The following is a 25,143-nucleotide window of genomic DNA, read 5'->3' on the forward strand; positions in this document are numbered from 1 at the left end:
TGAAATCTATACCTGATTAATATGCAATTGATAAATTAAATGAATGAAATGATTTTACAATGAGCCTTGTGATAATGTACTTAGATCCATTGATGAGTCATGAAGGTGAAGGGTCGTGTCCCTTATTTAGGTTATGGGCATTATTATAATTACTATGCACTATTTATTTACCTATTTTATAGTCATTAAATAATTACTACTACACTGCATTCAAAAATCATTCCAACCTAGGGTCGTTGCTTTTATACATCCATATTGAACGAAATTATTTGTTGTCAGCAATTCTTCAAATATACTGTTAAATCATTTGTACATGATGAGATTATTGATACAAGCTAGAATTGCATGATATCCTCATTGTACTCAACATTTTTGTCACCCATAACTTGCACATCCACTAAATCTCTGATGATCTCAATTGAATTCCGTTAACCCTTGCACCAAATATTATACACGTTCTTAATTTTTCCTATGTATATCTTTTTCAGCCACACCTAAACAAGGTGTGAACAATATTTACATATTTAAAACTCATTACACATAGGAATATCATATTGTTTTAAAAAATCTCTCTAAAATGGCATTACTGTTTTTAAATATCCATATTCAATGGAATTACTTGTTGTAAACAATAGTTCGAATATATTGGTAAAGTCAATTATCTTGTACATGATGTGAACACCAATGCAAACAAGAATTGCATAGATATGTTATTTTCATGCTCAACATTTTATCTCATAACTTGCACATCCACATCCACTAACCTCTGACCATAGCAATTGTGTTCAATCAACAAGTTTTGCACGACAGCTGTTCTATCAACGAGTCCTCCACTAAAGGTCATACAACTTGTTATTTTGTCAATGTACGCCTTCCTTAGCAACACCGTGTCTAGGTGTGAAGCTGTTATCGAGCTTCAGTTGATTTGATTTTTCTAATAGTTCATCTCACTTTTCTGGGTCATCTATTGTTTTAATTGAACTTTTGCAATATAGCTTTCTCGGGGATTTTATTGATATAATTAAAGAAATACATCATACTTTCTTAATTACATCACCCATATTCACCATCCATATTTCAAGATGCATTCACTGTTCTTTCACTTGATGGCATTCTGTTTGAAAATTCGTTATGATACACACTCCCTCGTTCTCTTCTTATCATGCCCTTCCATGGTTATGACAAAAATTCCTATGCTTGTAACATATGGAAGTCGCTTTTCAGTGTTAAACCGAGTTGGCATTAATCCTTTCATGCTTTTTGTATTATCCGAACACACATTTTTTACATTTCCATTCCATGATCTAAATTTCTGAAGATTTTCATGTTATGGAAAGGCCTTAGATGTTCATTGTTTTCAACGGTCAATGAATGGTAAGGACCTGCAGTTCTTTCCATTACTTAGTTAATGGAACCAAGCTAGTGATTGGATCAAGAATAATATTAATATATTCAATCAATATATATGTGTTATGCATCTTTTGCATGTGCTCATGTTGGATACAATGCTCCTTGCTTGATTTATTCAGGAAGATACAATTTAATAATAAGTATTACATTTTGTTGAAGCATAGTTTTGTGTACAGTCAGTCAAGATGCAATTTGTCACATGTACAACCATGCTTATGAACCCAGCAACGAACAAGGAAAACTAGCTTTCATTCCAGTTTTGCCCATGCCAGCCCTGTGGATAGTAAGGACAGGAACTTTTAGATAATGTCAAATAAAATATATGTTTGAAATGCAATGGAAAATAGGTGAAATCATGTTAAAAGCTTCTAAGCTGACCATATATGTACCTCAACTTCTCAAAGTGATTTGTATTGTTCAATCAGACGAGATGCATGTAGGCGAGAAGTTGGAGTAATAGTACACCCAAGGCTTTGGAGATACGCAATCTGCAATAATCCACCAACAAATTGTTTAGATTATTTATTCTTGAAATGTAAGAATGGTATAATCATTAGAATTTGCAGGCAACATAATTAGGCTATACAGATACAAAAATCCAACAATAGAAGCCACGCCATGCACTTTGACTCTAACTTGTTAAAATTCACAGCATGATTTGTATATATCTTTATGCAGGGAAAAGCAAAAATAATTCATTATATTCTGTAATAATTACCAAACGTAGTTCTTTCCATTATTATACGTTGCAGCTTTTTCCATTAAGGCTTCCTAACTATGATAAGTATGGGATCAATCTTCTCTTATTGTTGAAGAAATTACTATGATATTACTAAAATATTAGCCACAACCTCTGAAACCTGATTCGCTCTTAGAGGGCCACATGTCCGAATCCGTCGAATCCGATACGGTTCGACCTAAATTGTGTCCAGATTTCGTGACACGTCGTGTTCAATTGGGACACGATCGAATCCGGATCGTGTCCCGAAATCCCGAAATTTGGACATGAATCCAGAATTCTGGACCCGTGCGGCCAATAAAGGGCGCAAATGACTCTTTTTTTCATCATTCTCTGTCATTTCTTTTGCAATAGTTGAGCTGTGGGTTTGTTGTGAGGAGTTTGGAGCAAGGAGCCAAGGGTTTGGAGCGTTTTCAAGGAGATTCAAGCAACAGGTAAATGCATTTCCGTTCTATTTTTTTGCATTTGTATTACAACAGTTTGTATATGCATTTCTTTTACAAATTTGTGCATGTTTTGTTTATTCTTTTACAGTATTCATGGCTCAATCAAGGGCAGCAGATAGGGGGCAAAGGAAGGGGAAGAATGTCCCCATTGGAGATGCCCCTCCTCCCCCAATTTCATCAGAGTCTGCTGCAAGTAATGTTGAGGGAAGACTTCCTCCTAAAGGTAACATTGAGAAACATCCCTTGTGGAAATATGTCACAAGAGAGGATGGGCCAAGTAGCAAGGTGAAGGGCTAAGTCACCTGACACGGGGATTCGGGACACGTAGGATTCGAGATTCGTGGTGTCGGATTCGGACACGCTGACCCCCCGGAACAGGACACGTTAGGACACATTATATATTATTTTATTAAAAAATATATATATATTTAAAAAATATACATATATATTAAAAATTAGATATTATCATATTTCTTCCACAAATTTTAATTAATGATACAAATTTATTGATTTCAAACATAGATCTTCATCTATAGCTATTAGCATGCATAGTACATACAAAATTCAAATAAATGTTAGTGGTACTGGTCACATAAATGATAAATCTATTAAAAATTTAAATCATGATTCATAATTCATAACTGAAAGACAACTTACAACTACAAGATAGTAAGATAAACACACTAACAACTGTAGTTTTCTCATTAAGTCATCAAATCAAAATGTGTTACATAGGTAGTGTTGGTGCAATGCCAATGGCAAATAGAAATAGAAAATATAAAACAACTACAGGTATACAAGCCTCAAGGCATCAATCAGCATCAGAATCAGCATCACTGTCCCCATCATCATGGTCCCCACTGCTCTCCTCTACATCCTCCTACTCCGCTGTATCCATAGTCGCCTCTGCATCTGCTGGTATGGAGGTTGACCCCTCTAAGTCATCAAATCTAACAGGCTCTAGCACTGGATCATTGAGATCCATGTTGGCCAATGCCAACTCGACAGTGGTGTCCAGACCCATATCATCAGGAACAATGTTACTTGGGAGTGGGAGCGAAAGCGGGGAGCAGGAGCGAAAACGGGAGTGGGAGCGACATATTCAGAAGCTCTTGGTTTGGTGCTCTTGATTAAATACGAGTTCCATACCCTAATACATGACAAAATTCAATGGAAACATTGCAATCCCCCAATCCAAAAATCCTGAAAAACTGATAAGTCTGCTGGATTTTGAATGAAATCTAAAATTCTACTTTCTCCATATGAAATCCAATGAGGTCTGAACTACTCTCAAACATCCTGAGTCATTTCATGGTAATGTTAAAAATTTAAGTAAAAGGATGAAAATGAAGATTAAGGAGAATGTCACTTTTACTTTAAGAATTTAACATTACCATGAATAGCATATCAATACTAGGGCCTAGACTTGATCATGAAGCTGCCAAAATGCTTTACTCCTTGCTCCAACAGCACAAATCACTTGCCAACAGCACAAATCACTTGCCAAATGACAATTTTAATGAGCAAACACGCCCTTTTCATTCCCGCGCTGAGCTTAGCGAGTCCTGGAAACCGGACACGTGTCCTAAAATCGTGACACGCTTTTGAAAATCGCGACACGCCCTCGAACACGACGTGTCCTGTGATTTGGACACGAATCCGGACCGAATCGTGTCGGATTCGCCGGATTCGGGATTCGCAGGGGGTTTAGGACGAATCCGGTGACTTAGGTGAAGGGAGAAGGCAATGTGAATTGGAGATGCAACTTTTGCCACAATATTTTCATAGGCACATATTTTCGTGTGAAAGCAGTGTTCCACGGGGACTCCCCCCCCCCCCCCCTAGGGGTCTAGTTTCCTCGCTCCCCCACGCTCTGGGGACTTGGGGACGTTTCCCCACGCCCCCAAAAATGAGGAAACTCAGGGGGACGTGGCACACGTTTATGCAAAAAAAAGACGATTTTAATTAACTTAACCCTAAAACTAATCTTTAATTAACAGTTAAACTAAGCGTAGGGTTTTGGAATTTAGTTGTTTCATGTTATAAAAACGGCAGGGTGAACACATAACAACACACACAGCCTTCGCGCGCTGTGTGTGTTGTTATTACTAGATCTGATCACTCCCATGCATGGAACCTCGATGGCATCTGTTGGAACATTGCAGATTGCATAATGGACCCTTGATATGGCTATCACATTGGTAATGTGATTTGGTTATTTGCAGGAATTCTGGAGTGCACATATTAGACAGAATTGAAGACAGATCTTGAGGATTTCTATCATTATGAACAGTCGGCCCTTTGATTAGACAAATTCTGAGTTTAATCCAAACAAATTCATTTATCTGTGGTTGTTGCTCAATATTACCCTACACATTCTGTGAGGATATCATCCCTGAAGTGGTTACTCATCAATGCTTCTTTGCTTCTCTCAAAGCTCGGCTCTTCAAGATTCACTATGGATGATCAACATCAGAGGCTCCCTCTTGTGAAGAATTGAGTTTGTGACGATAAGAAATATTAGAAGGCAAAGAAGTTCAGCATCAAATTAACTTAACTTTTGTGTGGCAATGCTTGCTTTCTAAAAGACACACCGATCACGTTGAAGTATTTTTTATTTCTCTAAGTAACCCTAACTGGTGTCTTACAAGTATCTATATAATCAAGTTACAGTAATCCTTGAGGTAATTGTAATTTGAATTTAAACAAGCGTTTCAAAGTAAAGGAGCAGAAGCGGAAATACATATAGCCAAATTGTCAGATATGGAAGCTACAAGTTTAGATTGCAGATTTTTGGAGTTATGATAGAAGTATGAGTAATGTTCTAGACACAAATGTGCATCAGTGGACAGAGGCATTAGCATCTTATTATGCCATCAGGAGTCTGCACAACAGTCACTCTTCAACAAGGATACAATTGACAATAGAATTCACATGAGCATAACACAACACTGTTGTTTTGTATATCCTTGTAATTGATACTATGTATAGATGGGCAAAACTCACCAATGATTATAGCAGTTTGGCCTAGAACTGAACAGAGTTGCCTTGATAACATATTGTTGAAGTTGCAGAGGACAGAAGTGTTAAGATTCTGAGATTAAGATCTTTTATTGATAACAGAGATGCAGGAAGAATAGATCTACAGTGATCTTCTACAACGACATTGTTGAGGTTTGCTGTGTATTATCAGAATGCTGAAGATGGTGGTATTGTTGTCTTTGTATTTTGTTATAATGTATGATCATTGATGTATGATTATAAATTAGAATTTTAAATTTATTATTTTATATGATATTAGAAATTTAGATAATGATATTCATATCAATGATCATGCTTTGCAGCTTTTCAATTCAAACCAAATTGTCATAGTGGATTCAATTAATAGATTATATTTTATATTTATAGGTTTTTAAGACCCTGACGCTCCCCCACGTTTCCTATAAAATAGTGGGGAGCTTTTGCATAGGCCGCTCTCGTGCCCCCTCGCTCCCTCGCCCCCTTGTCCCGGAACCTTGGTGGAACATTGTGTGAAAGGCCATTTGTTGGCTTTACCAGGTTGTGAAGTTGGAGCTTGTACACAAGTTCCTTTACAAAAAAGGAAAGCAATGGAAAAAGTGTTCAATGTTGGTATGGCACATGTGGCTACAAAATTAAAAAAACCAAGAATGATGACCCCCTTCCATTTTTGAGGAAAGGCAGCAACAAATTTCCCTCTGAGAGTTCTATTGGGGTACAAGCAGCAAAAAGAAAGGCAATTTCACTTGGTCCAATGGACAAGATTTTTCAAAAAGAGAAACGGGAAGAGCTTGATCTCACCATTGCCTTTTTTTCTATCAAAACTTCATATCCTTTAATGTTGCATGCTCACCTCTATTTATTGAGATGTGCTGAGCTCTAACTCACGAGGCTCCATCATAGTATGTGCCTTCTGGTTCAGAGAAGCTTAGAACCACATTGTTGACGAAAGCAAAAAAAGAGGTGCAAAAAATGCTTGAGCCTATTAAAGCATCATGGCCAACATCTGGAGTTAGCATTGTTTCTGATGGATGGACAAATCCAGCATGGCACCCACTCATCAACTTCATGGTGTCTTCCTTGAATGGTCTAGTTTTCTTGAAAGCAGTGGATACACTTGGAGAATACAAGGATGCACAATATATGGGTGAGTTGTTTATTAAAGTTATTGAAGATGTAGGTGTTGATTCTTGTGTGCAAATCATTACAGATAATGCACCTGTTTGCAAGGTTGTTGGCATGATTGTGGAAGCTAAATATCCACAAGTGTTTTGGACACCTTGCATTGTCCATTCATTGAACTTAGCACTGAAATCCATTGCTTCTGATGTGCTTTGGATTGGTAACATTATTGAGGATGCACGGCATATCCGTAACTTTGTACAAAATCATACAAATGCCCTCACTATCTACAAGGAGTACAACAATCTATCATTGTTGAAGATTGTGGATACATGGTTTGCCTCTTCATTCATCATGTTGAAGAGGTTGAGGGAGGTTAAGACTGCTCTTGGGGCCATGGTTATTTCAGAGTTTTGGTCTTTTTGGAGAAAGACAAATCAAGTAGCCTCTAAAAGAGTGAAGGACACAGTGCTAGATGATGCTTGGTGGGAGAGGGTAGATCTAATTATTCAGATCATGGACCCTATCATTTCTTTGCTTCGATTTGCAAATACAGACAAACCCATCCTAGGAGAGGTTTATGAGGGATGGGATTCCGTGATTGAGTCTGTAAGGAGCATTATTCTATAGAGTGAGTTCACCAAGTATGAGACATGACCAAAGGCCTTCTGTGGTACTATACAGGATATTCTTGTCAGCAAATGGGACAAGAATTGCACACCTTTACATTGTTTGGATCACTCATTGAACCCAAAATACTACAGCCATGAGTGGCTAAATGGTGCACCTTCTCGCAGATTCCCTCCTCACATGGATGGTGAAATCTCACAGGGGACGAAAGATGCATTCAAGCGGGTTTTTCAGGATAGAGCATTGCTTGATGAGGTGGAGGATGCCTTTGTAGATTTTTCCACTGGCATTGGTCGATTTGCAGGATATTATGTGATTAGAGACAAGGGGGCTAAGAAGCCTTATTCTTGGTGGGAAAATCATGAGGCAACAAGCCCTCCTCTACAGCAGTTAGCCATGAAGCTCCTCTCTCAGGTGACTTCATCCTCTTGTTGCAAGAGGAATTAGAGCACATATTGGAATTTGTATAGTGTCAAGAAGAGCAGGCTTGAGCAGTCCAGGGCAGAGACAATGGTGTATGTGCACACCAACCTTCGTCTTATTTACAGGCAGAGGGAAGAGTGGTTGAAGGGAAAGACAAAGATGTGGGATGTCTTTCCTGATGATATGGATCTGGACAACAATGTTGAGTTGGCATTGGCCAACATGGATCTCAATGATCCAGTGCTAGAGCCTGTTAGATTTGATCATTGTGATACTATAGAGGGGTCATCCTCCACACCAGCAGATGCATAGACGACTTTAGATACAGGGGAGGAGAAGGATGCAGAGGAGAGCAGTGGTGACCATGATGATAAGGAGAGTGATGCTGATTTTGATGATGACTATGAGGATTGATGACTCATGAGTCATGGGCTACCTACTACCTTGAGGCTTGTATAATTGTAGTTGTTTTGTATTTTCTATTTCTATTTGTCATTGGCATTGCACTACCTATGTAACACATTTTGATTTTCATGACTTAATGAGAAAACTACACTTGTCATTGTCTTTATCTTTATCTTACTATCTTGTCTTTCTCCGATTGGATCATTGATGAATCGAATATGTATTATAATTTATCATTTATGAGTTTAGAATTTATGATTCATTGATTTATCATTTATGTGACATGTATTTGAATTTTGTATGTACTATGCATGCTATAATGTTACTAACTTACTTTGTAAATAGTAAAACTTACATCTAGATGAAGAATCAAGATCTATGTTTGAAATCAATGAATTTGTATCATTAATGAGAATTTCTGTAAGAAATATCTAATTTTTAATATATATATATAATTATTTTTTAAATATAAATATAAATATAAATATATATATATATATATATATTTTTTATTTTTTTAATAAAATAATATATAACGTATCCGAATGTGTCCTGTTTCAGGGGGTCATTGTGTCTGAATCCGACACTCGAATCCCCGTATCCGACGAATCCTGAATCCATGTGTCAGGTTACTTAGGCCACAACCATTACTTCTAGTGCATGAGTAACCAAAAATACATGGGAGAAAGTTCAGTAAGTAAAATTAAATGCTTTCCTTTCTGAAATATTACTATCAAATGATTCTTCCTATACCAAAAATGAATTATGGAAATCTGCATTGTGATGCCCATGGGAGTATGGTCTAGTGGTAAGCAGCATGGTGATCAGGCCTGTATTAATGTGGAAACCTGGGTTCAAACCCAAGTAGGTGCAGATGAGACTAACTGCAAGTCCTGGTTGACTTTGACAGCACAGATATGCCCATCATAACATGACAGCTCAGACAAACAGATTCTATAAGACATTATCTGGGTTATCAAACCCAAGTAGGTGCAGATGAGACCAGCAGCAAGTCCTGGTTGACTTTGATAGCACAGATATGGCTATCATAGCAGGACAACTCAGTTTAAGAGATTCTATATGACATACTTCTGGGCTATTATATAATAATAAAAAAAAATGCATTTTGAATCCCCTGCTATATATCTTTCTAAGCCTAATTGGATGGCATACTTTAAAGCGCATTCCAACAGATAAATACCTTAAGGGCCTACTGCTTATTATGACAAATGTCATTTGACCATCCAATCAAGCAGTGATTTATCAATAGAAACTACCTGCTTGGCTGTGGCGGCAGTTGAAACCATAGCACGTTCAGCACCTTGTCTTTGAAAATGTTCCTGCAAATATATATAAAAAAAGGAACACTTTATTGCATGTATATTGGATCAAAAAAGGAGTGGATGTTAATGTAATGGCACTGAAAAATAATGTAGAAGTTTAAAGTCTTCTTTGTCAACGTAAGCTATATCCTATAACACAAGTTGACAGACAAGACATAGATTCAGCTCATAAACCAATTTCCTTCAAAGCTGAAACTGAAGAGAATATCATCTGTACATTTAAACTACAACTGATCATGGTATCCCTCTAGACAATCCATTAAGAAAACTGTACCATGGAACATTATGAAAACATAGTCTATTATTTCAGCACAACAAAAACCTTTGATAGAGTTCTCAACATAACTTAAGACATAAGATCGGAAAATGATAAGATTTCTGATTAAATATATCCATTCTGAATTTGAAAGTAGATAAGAAGTGCTCACAATTGTCGTGACAACACTCCAACACTCAGATTTTCAGCATTGATGAGGTCACTGTCTAGAAATGTCGAAACTGGCATGTTGCTTGTCAGATTGCCATCTCTTGAGTAACTAACATAAATGCCTGTTTCTACTTTCTCGCTGAATCTTCGTTTGCACTGTGCAGACATTTGTCTTCGCCTGCCTCCTTAATATCACATCAAGTGTCATGAGCTTTAGTCTAGTGAACATGTATTATATCTGTACATTTATATTTCATGCTTTATTCTTCTGTCTTTTAGGTGATTTCGTCCAAACTGATCACTCACCCACCTCATTATATTACAGTGCGAACTTCATCAACCTTGATCCCCCTCCCCACAATTTTGTACACAATAGTCTAAATACAAATGAATGTAAAACATGTGTATGGTTCTAGCAATCTCCTCTCATACTTGAAGGCTTGCTACCTTGCGTTTTCTTTGCAGGCTTGCTCTCTTGCACTTTCTTTGCAGGCTTGCTCTCTTGCACTTTCTTATGTGTAAAACCACATATCCAAATCATATGTTCATGTTCCAATAATGACTATATCTACACCTAAATATAACTATTCTCACTCATTGCACATGAGGGCCCTTCATTAGGCCAATCCCTATTACATATGCACTCACCCCATCACTTATACATTTACTCCCATATATCATGCCCTTGCAGTCATATCAATTTCCAACTTTAGTTCTTTACTACATTTCATCCACAAATAGAACAGAGAACCTTGGTATGTGCGTATGTACATATGTGTGTGTGTGTGTATAAAATAGATGCTCCAAAGGATTTTGGAAAATGATGATTGTAAAAATCCCGCAACCTTGGCCCCCACACACCCTTATCCCCTTCCCTTTCTTCTAGATAGTCAATGCACTCAACTACAATGTAATGTTCCTAAATAGGAAATTAAGTGATAAAAAAAGCAAGCAAACAATCCAGCAATCAGAAATGTGAAATACACATCATATGCCCATGAAAACGCCGGAAATAGAGAACTGCTGACCCATTTTATTAAATCATCAAGCACAGATACAACAATGAATGGAATGGTGCACCCGGGCTTGTCTCTAAGGACAAGCGTGAAAAAACCCAAGTGAGCAAATGTTGATCTGAGGGCTGCCCAGCTGCTGCACTAGAACTGATCTGCGCTGCCCAGAAACTGCACTGTCTGCTGGAACAAAAAGGTTGGAATCACTGCTTCTGTGCTCAGAAAATTATAAAACTTCAGCTCCCGGATCCTTAGAAAAAACCCACCAAAATCCAAGAAGGGTTTGGCCTAGTTCAGACTTCTGAAATTCGATCCCCAAGGAGTTCGTCCTCTACTGAAACTGGCAAACTTAGCCTGCCTGAATGACGCTGGGAAAGCTCTCCAAAACTACCCCAAATCACTGGGATGAGACATCCTATGAATTTCCTTGCTTCCCAATTGTGATTCCGGTGTTGTGGCTCTTTCCCTCAAGACCCATGTGATGCCCATACTGGCCCTCTGCATTGTCCTCCAAGGCTGGGTTTCAAACTGCCTATTTGCTGCACCCACCTGCTCCAAAACTCCTCCCAAGTGCTGACCTCCTAATGTCCTTCAACTCTCTAGGTTCCTCTGGCTAGTGCTGGCCCAAAGAAGCTCTACCCACAACTATGTGTTCCCTTCTCTGCTGGCCCAAAAATACGCACTGCTGGATTATGGCTGAATGTGTTGGCTATGAATACTCCCTGGTGCTCCTCAAGATGCTATGAAACTGCCTTCCTAGGGTGGCACTCGTAGTCCCCCAAAGGTAAGGTTGAATCTCCTGCTTGAGAGATTCGTGGCTAAGCAGCCAGTTGACTCGGCTAAGCAACTCGAGCAAACAGTCAAGTGATTTTCGATATGCAAGAATGAATGATCCCCAAGTGAGGAGCTCTTCCTCCTTATGACTTTTTGGGCCTCCCTTTGCCTCATGTGGGCCCCTCCAACAACCATACAAATTCCCTCCAAGGCAATTGGAATTGCCCAATGCATTTTCCCACGTGGGTGGCCCCCACTTTCCACTAGCAAATTAATCTGGCCTCATTTCTCCTAAGTTCCTAAGTCAAAATTGCTTGGGTCCTTTTTCATTAGCAAAATTTGTAAAAATTGTGGAGAGACAAAACCTGTTACAAATTCTTTTGGGAAGGGACATGACACACAATCTTCCTTAAACCCCTTGTGCATAACCCCTCTCCTTTCAATTCCCCCCTCTTCCATTACTTCCAAAAGATCCTTACCTCGCATTTCGGATATAGAGAAAAAGAATAATCAATCGGAGGTTTCTTTTTCTTCAAATTTTACAAAGGGAAACAATGTTAACACGAGAGCACAATAACCCTCTCAACAAACCCAATTTTATTAGCTACCCAAAATCATAGTCTCACCTCAATGCTAAAATAGGTACAATAGGTAGTGCTCGAACTCTCAAGCAGACTTTCGGATGTGGAGTGAGAAAACCAATCCTTCAAGAAACTATTAAATGAAAATAAAGTGCAAGAAGATCTCCAATCTGCACATGATGCCTTACATGCAGAAATTCTTAACCTCAAGAATGAATTAGAAGAGATTGGGAATCAACAAACCACCTCTAATCAATAAAATGAAACATACATTAATTCATTGGCACAAGTGGTCTGCGGGAAGGATGCTCACAACCCCACTTACAATGGTTAAAGAAGTTGTACAAACTAAGCTCATTGCATACCAAACTAGGTGGGAACGGGAGCTAAATGTTAAAGTGAGGGGTCTCCCCTCACCTCTCTATCGCCATGACCTATACAGATCAAGGCCATGTTGCTTCAAGATATCCTAGATCTCCTTGATGCGGCCCTTGACAAGGTTTGGCTTGGCTCTGACTCCACTTTTTTCCTTTGGTTCAAGACTACAATTGATAGGTTTTAGGCCCTTAAGATAAAGTGGAAGTTGTGTTGTCCCTCCAGCAAGATCATCCTTGATGAAGATCTCACTAGATCTCAAGTTGTTGAGCTTGAACACTCTAGGGACGTGGTTATGGAAGCACAATAGGCAGGGAAATGGGTAGTCATTAGGAACCTCATAGCAATCATTTGAGATTCCTTCCCACCTGAATGACCACACTAATCTAGAGCTTCCAAATGACGGGCTAAGCAAGAGATGTGTTAGGGTGTTAGCATATCCATCAGTTGTTGAAATGGCAATGGATCCATGGGCTTGATGATGAATGGGTCATCATCAAGCTTGATGTATGATTCCCTTAGATTGTTGAACATCCTCTTTGTCATTGAGACCCATGCCAACCCTATCTTTCCTCTCTTGGACATTATCAGTTATCATTGGCCTTCAATTTGTAGATAGGAAATGAGGTCTTCTATTAGTGTTAGAGGTTTAGGTGGAGTAGCTTATTTAACTACATATTCCCTTTGGAACAGGGTTTCTATGGTAGCCTTAGATGAGTTGGCCAGATGTATGTGGATTCAAGTTTGTAGCTTCCCTCTCTCCAATCTCATCTACATCATTATTTGCTACTTCCCACCAGCATCATCATTATTTGTCATCCATTCTGATTGAGACCCCTTCTGAAACTTATATACCAACGTCACTCAATATTCATACATTGGGGAGTTCATCCCCATAGGTGACTTCAACACCCACATTAGAGTTCTCTAGATCCCTCTTCATGACTAGTTCGAAGATGCCTTTTGTACAACTAGGGTAATCTCACAAGTTGTTGATACTAAATACCTTCCCTTATTTCCAAGGTTCTAGTCACTTCACATGCTTCCCACATAGCAAAGGAGCTAGTGTAGTTGGTTATGTCATGACTAAACCAAAATTACTTCCTTGGGTGTACCACTTCTCTATAACCCCCATCCCCTTGGTTGATCATGCCCTCCCTTTTTTCTCCCACAAGGTAGACCCTTCCTTCCCCTCACTCCAGCTTATTCAAGTCCACCCCAAACCACTATTCTCTTGACAAAGGAGACCCAAACACCCTTTCAATGCATCTCCACCAATTTCTCCTCCCCAACCCCTATCTCCATCTATCAACTTTGCATCCGCCAAATATGATTGTCTTATTTTTTCCATTTGGGAAGGATCCCTCAAATCCTAAACCCAAGTTACTTAGTCAATCTCTTGTTACCCAAAATATGGCTCATGCCCCATGAATTGATGGTATAACATAGATTGCAAGCTTTCCATCGCCAACTTTGGGATGCCTTCTTCCATGATTGGCATTCTTATCCTAGCCTTAAAAGTTGCTACTAATGCCTCTACCACAAGAAATCCCTCTTCATCTCACGGAGGATAATTGAATTTTGTGCTTCCCTTCTTCATACCCCTAAAAACTTCTAGCACACCATCTTCCTCTGCCACTCCCTTCTCCCACTGGATCTCAACCCAAATTCCATGTTCTCCCATACCTCCACACTATATATATCCTTGGACATGCCACAATTTAAATCACTTCTCCCCCATACCCTTCCTACTATTTCTTTTCATATCATGACATCTACGAGGCTATTTGGGAGTTGAGTACCAACAAAGCGGCAAATGAGGAAGGGTTCCAAGTACAATTCTTCAAGCATAGTATTCATAATGCAGACTGCCACCTTACTCGTGACTTGTTTAATCATGTTATGTATACATGTTTTCCATGGGCTCGGTCACAACACACTATTCACTCAATCCATAAATTGTGTCCCAATGTAGGTCCAAACAACTATAGGACAGTGATGGCAGGCCATATCTTCACGAAGCTCTATGCTATGATTTTTCATATGAAGTTCTATAGGTTGCTTGAGAGGAGGCTCCTTAGAGATAGGGGGAAAGCAAGGTTTTACCTAACATATCAATCCACTAATCACATCCTTGCACTCTGGACCATCATTGAGGAGGCACATCATGGCTCTTCAAAAGTCTATTGCTACTTTGTAGACTTCTAAAATTTTTTCAATATTGTCCTCATGAGGCTTTGTTCTACGGACTCAGATCCCTTGGCATTTTTTAGACAAACCTGAACACCATTATGTGCCTATAAAAGTCAATTCTTACCAATCTCCGCACTACACATGGGATGTCTGACTTTATCAGGAGTACCATTGGGCACTGTTGAGAAATCTAGGGGCAGCTAGATTAGGTGATTTCTCTTACTTTGATAACTGCTTGTGATATTCTTTTACTTAACTTGAGGTACTTGTTATTAACTTCTTCTTTCACTTGATTATTATTGTGTTCTCTATCATCAAACAACTACCAAACAATGAAGATCAAAGAGACAAGAGGACACAAAATGTAGGCTGCTAGCCATGGTCAAAACCTCTTCTCTTGAGAGAAAAACCAATAAGAATTTTTCTCTTCTTATAGAACTTCAAATGACGAACTCCAAGACCTATGACCCTTGATAAAGATCCCTCTAAGACCAAGTCAAACCTCTCTGAAGAACTTTCTTCAAGAAAAGTCAACCCAAGTCAAACCAGTGTCACACATGCTGCAACTCTCTTCTTCGACCTCAACTTCGAACTTGCAATTATGACTGCAATTTCGGCTACTACAAAAACCCTAGTTTTTGCACGTGTGGGAGAATATAGTGTTTTTACCCTTCTCTCTCCTTCACTTGAGATGGCTTCTTCTCCTAGGAAATTCAACTTGTAAAGAAGACTTCTTTTAGAGACAAAACTCGGCTTCCTAGTGTCACTGCAATTTTTTGCATCACACCTAAGTCATAGGATTTGCATAGCATATAGGATAGTTAAGCATTCAAGCAGTGGTTGTTCATCTGGTCATTTGGTCCTTAATTGATCTAAAGCAAGTTGACTCCATAAGGCATTGGTCTCATAAGAAATTCAATCTAGTCTCCAAAAGCTTACTAAAATCAACCAAGTGGCTAGGCCATTCAATCGTGTCTCCCAGACTTGTTGGTTGCCAATAAGTCTTGCATTTTTATCTTCCATAGGGACTACCCCCCATAGCCTGTTGTTGGGAGACAGCTAGAACAGAGAGGTCGGGGATCAGAGTGACAACCCCCGACCTAAGTCGTTGTCGCGCCATGCTTGTACAATCTAAGCAACAACAATGTTAACAAAGTCGATGGATCCTTAGCCACTCTTGAGAGGTAACATTTTTAGGTCATTATGTCCAAGATGTCTCCTATGAGTTTCCTTATCTGGCCCACAGCTCTTTATGGTTCATAGGTTTGGGGGCCTTAATTACGGGCGGCCATTTGAGCTTCAATCAAGAGATCCCAGAGCCTTCTCCTTCGATGATTCTTCAGATGTAAGCAGACAATATATATCCACTACAACATACATATTGATGTTTTTTCCATATTTACGTGCTAATGTGTATATTTGATGTTGTTGTTCATTTGAGACTTCACATAGAAGCCATCCTAGAAGCCTCTTAAACATAGTTTAGAAAATACATATTAGGGAAGAAAACAAACAACCAATAACTAGTTCAAACTATCCCTCATGCTCATCATTAACAACAACAGCCTGACCAAGCATGAAGCAGCTCCAATTACTAGAGCTCAACCCTTCACACGTCCCAGTGGCTATCGCATGCTCAAATCAGCTTCAATCAATGAAGCAAACGCATCATGCCCACCCACTGAGATCCTCCAACTGATCCCTCTCATAGATATCAACTCACACTATACACATCTTGTAGATCTCAGATGCACACGTCTGACACCATGCAAATTTTCAAGCACATGATACACAGGTCTGCACTAAAGGATGAAAATAATCCTAGAGCAGAACTAAAACATAGCTTAAACACCTATCAATCTATTACTAAAGTTAGACACAACATATCATGAGATTAACTCAAATTGGCAAAATCAAAATGTTTAGATCTTTGTAGACAGAAATCTAGAAATCAGATCAGCAAGTAGAGTATCCAACAGCCATCACATGTCTTCTGTTATCAATTGAAAGAAGAATTACGTAGCTCTGCATGACTAGAATTACGTAGCTTTCCGTTAAAGCACTTCTTTTGAATCACAGAAAGTTTCCCTCACAAATATGTTAACTAGTGCACTCAGCCTTCACTTTTAAAAGCCAAATGAAGGGGTCATTACAAAAATGGCTTATTAAAGCCTCAAGTGTAACCTCTCACTCGTGGGCCTCCCTAAATGACCAAAAACCATCGTTTAATGCGCCCATTGCTGGACTGTGTAGCTACAGCAATAAATACATCCTTCTATTCAAGAGTGAAAGTGCCTTTCCTTCAACCACAAATAGCAGAAGCACCATCCATAATAAATATGCACCCACTTCTAGAGAACGGTACCCTACATAGCAAGGTGTAATCCCAGAGGGAATCAGCACTTTTTCATAGGAAACTCACCAATTATCAGAATCTCCTCGACAAGTGCACCATCTCCAGCTCTACAATCTCTGATGCTAACTCACAAAGTCCAAAAGGAGAATGGCTTAAAGCAACTGGTAATCTAACAAGGTAGAATGCCATTGTGTATAAAGAAATTGGTGCGATTCTGTGTACAATTTGTCTCCCTAAAATGGGTGAAAAATAGTAATGTACAATTATAATTTATGATACAAGCCCCTTGTTTCCTACTAAATCTCGCCACAGTTCATCCCTACACAATCGCACAATTTCATCCTTCGTTGCTGCCTCTAGTCCGATCACTACAATGACAATTCAAATTTGATTACTACTACTGCAGTAGTCATTTCCATACAATAAATGTATACACAAGCTTTTACAAATGAACCATATCTCTTTCATTTACAAGAGAGATATATTTAATACACCTGAAGGTTCATGATCAAATGCCATGTGCATTCCTAGTCAGGCCACGTGATTTTATTCTCTTACATATTCTCCTATAGGTTAATCACCTCTCTTAGTTCTAATGTGGCTCACACTCATCTGCCTTACCGAGCTAGAAAATAACCTTGTGTTATCAACCTTGACAAGGAAAGAACATTACCCCAACATTCTCTCCCTTAATGTTTCTTTGGGGTCTTTAGTCTCTCACCCATTATCGCTTCCTCAATATTGACATCATAGCAAATATTGCATTCTGCAATTTGTCTTGGCTTAAGTATGTTAGGGATCCTATATAATTTCTAGTCTGCATCTTAGTTCAGGTTTGCATCTCATCCTTTCTTCTTTTAGGAAAGCACTTTCACTCTATCTTTGGATCCTCCTCTTTTCTAGCTCATTTTCATATGGCATATATTACTTGCTCAATTCATGGTCTTAAAATTTCACAATTGACCAAAATAAAGGTTTTACCCTTTATCAAATCATTTCTCAATTGTTTTATGTGGTTCTTGTTGATGATATAGCAGCGGACAGGTACTTTTGCATAGACTAAGTGTCAAGCATGCGGGAGTGGTCCAAGACATTCTAGGTACTATGTTCAGTGAAGTGACTTTTGTGATTTTCTTTTCTATGTGGTTCATGTTCCTAGAGAAACTTTGTGACTAAATACATCTCGATAAGTCATCAATTATTGCAAATCGAAGTATAATTACCTTGACGCAGCGACTCTCATGCCCTAATGCCATGCGAAGTTGTTTGAAGGCCTCCTTCATTGGGTGAACTCTTTCCAAACCATAAACTCTCCTTGACTCCATCTCTCCCAAAGGACAAGGCACTAATCCTCCATAGGTGATCATTTTCAACGCTTATTCTTTTCACCTACCGCTTTTTCTAGGCCTAGCCTACATAGGTCACCTAGGGCATCAATTATCTCATAATCTAGCCATCCAAGCACTTCAATTTTTGGTCGACAATTGTGTTGAGGTTTTCTCTCAAGGCCCTCCAAATTTGAAGCAAATCCAATGATGGGATCTCAAGATATACCAAGCCCACTCAAGGACCATTTCTTTCCCTAGTTTTCCCTTGGCTAGTGTCCTCGTTAGGATCATTGAATTCAAATCTCAAAGAAAATTTGTCCTTTGATTTCTAATGCCACGTGAAGTTGTTTGAAGGCCTCCTCGATTGGGTGAACTCTTTCCAAACCATAAACCCTCCTTGACTCCATCTCTCCCAAAGGACAAGGCACTAATCCTCCATAGGTGATCATTTTCAACACCTATTCTTTTCACCTCCCTCTTTTTCTAAGCCTAGCCTACATGGGTCACCTAGGGCATCAATTATCTCACAATCTAGCCATCCAATTCAATTTTTGGTCCATAACTAAGCTGAGGTTTCCTCTAGAGGCCCTCCAAATTTGAAGCAAATCCGACGTTGGGATCTCGAGATATAGCAATCCCTGGCTCAAGCACCATTTCTTGCCCTATTTTTCTCTTGGCTAATGTCCTCATTAGGATCATTGAATTCAAATCTCAAAGAAAATTTGTCCTTTGATCCTCTACTCCTCCCTAATTAGGCCAAGTCTCTCATTGGGTGATCAATTGCATACCTTTGACCTAATTTTGGGTTCGCTTGGTCCTGTGTGGTCTCACTACCTATTGACGCCAATTCCACAAAGATCACACAAAGACCAATTCTCCATAAGGATTTCCAGGCCTAGGAATCATCTTTGCAAGATATATTCCCAAACCCTAGCCTCGAGAATCCTCTTAGCCCTTCCTAGAGAGCATATCACCTTGCTTCCTGAGCAAGAAAGCCATATAATTGAGTCTCTCTTGTGAATAGGCCTTAGGAATCACTCCTTTCCCTCTCATTGTTCCATTCATCTAGTGATTCCCCTTTATATTGGGTCTCCTCCCATCGGTGAAAGTCCATAAAGAACAAGGAGCTTTAGCTGAGGTGACAGTGGGCTATCACTCTACTGTTGCCCTTGACCTAGTAGTTTCTCTGTAGGATCCCCTCCTAAGACCCCTGCTAGTTTGAGCAGTAACAGTTCATAAACCCAAGAGATCAGTGACCACTATGTTCACGAAATATTTGTACCAAGCAAATTCACCCAAAGGGATCACTTCCTACCGGATCAACCATGGAGCTTGACCCCGAAAGTGTCGAGAGAATTGAACCTGTAACCTCTCAATAGCAAAGGTGCTTTAACAATAGGGACTCGACCAATTGAGCTAACCCTCAGGGCTAATTCCTAACTTCAACTTACGGAAAGCACATTGATTGATTAATTAATTAATTAATTAATTAATGTTGGCTATTGGGCTAATTTTTTCTAAAAAAAGTGATTTTATAACTTTCGTATATTGAGGGTTTAGGTTTTGGCTCAATGATAATTATAAAATAAAGCCTAAGGGAGGAGAAAGATGCATCAAATCATTAAGAGAGAAATTTTCTCAAGTGGAGTGAGAGAGTCAAGCCTAAAGAGAAGGAATAGTAGCAAGGAGATTCTAGTAAGAGAATTTTTAAGGGGCCAAGATATTGGAGAGAAGAGGCCAAATTTACAGGGACATTGAAACTCATCTTGGAGGTTTGTGCAATGAGTCATACAACCTAAGTGAAGGGCGAGCTATTCTTCCAGGGTGCAGACCATACAAGGGTAGGAGAGGGGAGGCAATATTGTAGGCTGGAGAAGCTAATTTTTTAAGGGTCAAAAATTTCCATCAGGTAGAGTTTTCAGAGGGCTGAAGTTTCCAGGGGGGTGAGATTTCTAGGTTCCATTTTTGTTGTATAATTACTATGTTTATCTGAGGGTCGTTTTCCCTATAAAGGGATTCGTTATTTTTCATGAGCAATTTAATGGAGGACAAATTGGAGGCAAAAAATTTCCATTGTTGTGACTATTTTTTCACTTGTGTTTCAGCGGCAAATATTTTTATAAGTTAAAATACCCTTGTATATTTATTCAACAGTTTTTCATAAAATAATTCACTGGGTTGAATATATTTTTCTTGGCTTAAAATAAATTGCTAGGAATTTAAATCAAATTTAGTATTGAAAAATTGACACAGTATCAGAGCTATAAACTTTGAGGGAGTGGAAGATCGATTTGTCACGAGTTTTACAGTAGAATAATTTCTAGAAATAACATTTCTTTGATTTGAGTATTTGATTTCCATGTTGGAAGGATGGCTACAACTAGACTGAGATTTGAAGACCGTTTGGAAGGTCCATCCAACTACAGTCCAAGGAAGGAAAGGATAGCATTGGTGTTGATGGGGAATGAGATATGGGAATTTGCAAATCAACAACTCAGCCTTCCAAGTAGTCCTACCTTACTGGCCATCCATAACCAAATGGATTATTTTCAATGTAGCCAAGGATCATGTGTGTAATATCCCCAATTTTGTGAGCTTGGAAATTCTGCCCAATTTTGGTAATATTAATTAAAAGGTGCAATTATTATTTTGGAGAAAGGTGACAAGTATTATTTTATTGAAGATTGGTGGCAAAATATTAATTTATTAAAATGAAGGAAAAAATCATTTAGTGCAAAATGGCCCCCACCAATAAAATAATAATTAACAGGGGAGTCTAGAAGCATGGGGAGAAATCATAAAAGGAGGAGGGACTCATTTGTTGATCATCTTTTTGACTGTTACACTTCACATTACATCTTCTCTTGGAGTTGTTTAGCACAAGAAAAGAAGTGTTGTTTAGCACAAGAAAATAAGTGTTATTTAGCACAAAAGTTTCAGGCGGAATTCCACCTTTATTTTAGAGAACTTCAAGTGTCTCCCTAGTGAAGATAATTTGGGGAGCTCAATTCAAAGTTTCCATTCGGCATATTTGCAAGTTATTATAGCTAGTGTGTGTTTCTTCCAGGGCCCATAAGTGGTTTGAATTACTTGCGGGGAGATTAGTTATAGATGAGCAAAACATCGGAGGATTTGTAGGTGTTTTTCATTATTTTATCTGGATATTTTATCTAGAGAGTTTGAGGGAATTCTTGGGGCTGAAATTCTACATTTCTGGAAGTGCGCAATGGTCTGCAGGTAGCCTTGCGCAGGTGTTGGAGGATTAGAGGATGAGTTGAGATAAGGGAAAGAGATTGGAGGTATACCTCAAGGGAGAGTTTAGTCATAGTTGGGAGAAATTTCCAATGGTATATTTGGGCTTAGTTCAACAGTATCAAGACTGTAGGGCGTTTTCTGGCCAAATTGGGCAATTTGCACTTATTGGGGGTCACCAGGGGTCGATGGATTCAGTGCAAACCCTTTCTCGGTTTATGTGGGTTTATTGAGAGGAGTCTCCAACTAATTTTATAGAATTTTTCGAGCGATATTCATGGTTGAAATCCTCATTCTTGTAGTAGGGCGAATGCTAGTTAGCTAGGGAATTTGCATCATTTTGTGGGTTCGATTTTGGCTTGGAGATAGGCCAAACCTTTTTTGGGTATTTTCGGGTTTGAGGAGAGGAGCTCATGGCTACAATTTCAAAGCATTTCAGGCAATATTTTGAGCAGAACTTCCAGTTCCATTTGGCAACCTATAGAAGATTTTTTAAGCAGTGTATATTATCAGTTTGGAGCCATTTCAATAGTTGCGTTAACGAGATTTCACCTAGGGTTTGCATAGCAAGCCCAAGTTCCATTGTTCTTACTCATTATGTACTCAGATTCCCATTGATTAATACAATGGCTTAGTTATTCTACTTATTTTCTATGATGTTTTGATTCAAGTGCTTGGACTTTAATTTTAATTGTTGTTCCTAGTTCATGTTTTTGGTATTTGTTTTTATTTTCCAATTAGGAATATTACAGTGGTATCAAAGCATGATCTTGGCCAGCTGTGGGGTAGCCAACAAGATCATGGAAGATTTGGGCATGTATGCACAGTGACGGGTGAAACCATAGACAAACCCATGGCTCAAGGAAGATTCAATATGCAGGAATTTTGGGGTGGAATCCGTTGGAATGATGAGAGGTTGGCCTAGTTGAGGAAGGTGATGGACTGGATCCATCCTCATCCTTACAGTAGAGACACTAGAGGTGCACAGGCCGTGGGGATGCAGCCATCTACACAGTGTGGGGAAAGTCGACAAAATCAAGGCACCAGATATCCTCAAAAAGAGTAGACAGGGCACAGACATTTAGAGGCACTTTTACTGGTGGAGACCTAGCTTAAGATATTAGGAGCCTAAGGAGGAGGTTGAGCATGAGGTTGTCATCACGCCGAAGTGTGAGTAGCATGTCGATGTGTCCAGTGTGATGTAGGAGTCACTTGTAAGGACTGTTATTAAAATTCAACAAGATGGACAGATTTCTTGTAAATACCAAATGTAAGGACTGTTATTAAAATTCAACAAGATGGACAGATTTCTTGTAAAATTCTATCAAATTAAATGCAATTGTGTACCTAATTCTCCCATCTGGTGTCGGTCACATTGCTCCAAGTTTTCTGGTTCCGTTACCAAACCAACTGATTCCTCCCTGCCTATCTGGGATCAACCTCTGCGGTTCCTAGATCCAGAGGACTTCGAAATGGAAGTCCACTGGCCCCCATGCCCAAAACTCCAAGAACAGCTCAAAATTTCCCAATTTTCAGTTCAAAATCGAGCCCTTGGCTCATCCCTCAAACAGATTGATTTTCTATCACCATTCTCTGTATTTCCCCCTCTCTGCACTATATTTCAAAGGTGAAGGCAATCCTCTGTTTTCCCCCAAAAACTGATTTTTCCTTCCCCCCTCTTTTCATGCTCCCCTTCCGTCTTTATGTATCAATTCTTGGCGGTCACCGCTCCCTACATGGTGACACCTTCCTTTGTAACGTGTGACTCTATTTGTCCAAAGCTACAAGGATATTGACATGTGTATTAGGTTTATTAGTTTTCTATAAATGCCCTTAGTTTATTTATTTTATTTTGATTTAAATTCCACATTTTAATAATTTATTAATATTATGGGATATATAAATATATAACCATATTTATAATTAACTTAAATTTTACATTTATTTCTTTATAACCATATTTACTTTATACTTTTAAATTTATATCATTGAAATTATTTAAGGTATTTTCTCCTTAATTATGACGCATTAAGCAATATGTTTGGTGATGGGTGAGGGTGTAACTTCTATCTGAAGCAGTGTCGTGATATTCAACATTTATAGTTAATTTAGAATATATATATAATAGTGCAGTACATGCAATACATGCATATGTAGCTATCATATGCATGCTAATATTCTTGTGCTCTCTATATTAAAGATGGGTCATTACATACACCCCTCCTTCAGAAAACTTCGTCCCGAAGTTAGAGTTTTTATCAATATTTATTTTAGCAATTAGTACATTCTTGTTAGGGTTGTGTATCGAGGTTAAATTCTTATTTAATGTGAGGACACTATAAAATTGGTGTTTTGAATACTTCTAGGTTTATAACTTTAATGGTCATGCCTTGCCCCAACCAGGTTCCCAAGCTATTCTAAAATCATCCTATCCTTCCTAATCTCTTCCACTCCCATCCTATCCATACTCTACTAGAGTATGCCATGGCATCAGTTATACTGACCTAACCATTCATAACTCTAAGGATGGCAGCTTCGACTATATCAACCTGATTTCTGAGTAAGCATCTGACAGTCATCATGACACGTCTAGGGGAGCATGACTTACACAGTCCTCCCATGACTCCAGGTTTTGGAGGATAAACGGTGGGCAACACCTCCACCCCTCCTAGTAGAATTAGGGTCAATACCCTATCATGGAATCTCATTGAGCCTCAATTGTTCTTGGAGTTTTGTCATCATGTAGTTGGTTTGGTAATGATACTATCTGCAATGTAAACACTTGCCCACAATTATAACATATGCATCAATATATTCAAAATCAATTGTATTCAGATAACGATTTTCTATGCATTCTTAATAAACTCTCATCTATGATATTGATCTTTGAGTTCATATAACATACTTGGCTATGTCTAACCAATATATTTGTAAGTTCATTTTCACATCAAGTAGTCAAGTGTATTCATTATTTTATTTCCATCTCATCATTCATGTTGATATGTAAAAATAAAAATAAAATTATAGATATCACATCCATAACATCAGTCATGATTTATATAGGTATACATGTACCAGCAATGTTAAGCATAATAGTTTGAAATCATTCTTTCGTGTATTGAGTGTGCATAAAACTTATGGCTTTGGATTGCTAACTGACACTTGATATTTGATCTTACCAGCACATATCGTTATGTCCCAAACATTCATTGATCTATATGTTTTGCTCCAGTAACAACTAGCTGGGTTATTATCTTACTTGGTAACAAAATGCATCATATGGATAGTTATTAGCAAAGACAAATCTC

General features: G+C 38.6%; 1 protein-coding gene across 1 annotated transcript in view; it reads right to left on the minus strand.

Moving 5' to 3' along the window:
- Positions 1 to 996: 996 nt before the first annotated feature.
- Positions 997 to 25,143, minus strand: part of LOC149252416 (ATP-dependent DNA helicase SRS2-like protein At4g25120) — a 429,434-nt gene continuing 405,287 nt past the window's right edge. The window contains exons 30-32 of the mRNA XM_089459690.1: positions 9,471 to 9,533; positions 1,800 to 1,898; positions 997 to 1,684 (exon numbers count right to left, since the gene is read on the minus strand). Of these exons, the coding sequence (XP_089315816.1) occupies positions 1,809 to 1,898; positions 9,471 to 9,533 (153 nt within the window). The 3' untranslated portion in view covers positions 997 to 1,684; positions 1,800 to 1,808. The remainder of the gene's footprint in view (positions 1,685 to 1,799; positions 1,899 to 9,470; positions 9,534 to 25,143) is intronic.

Source organism: Pinus tabuliformis, chromosome 7 (assembly GCF_031772625.1).
Source record: "Pinus tabuliformis cultivar Carrire ecotype Pingquan chromosome 7, CPIR1, whole genome shotgun sequence".
Classification (NCBI taxonomy): Eukaryota; Viridiplantae; Streptophyta; class Pinopsida; order Pinales; family Pinaceae; genus Pinus; species Pinus tabuliformis.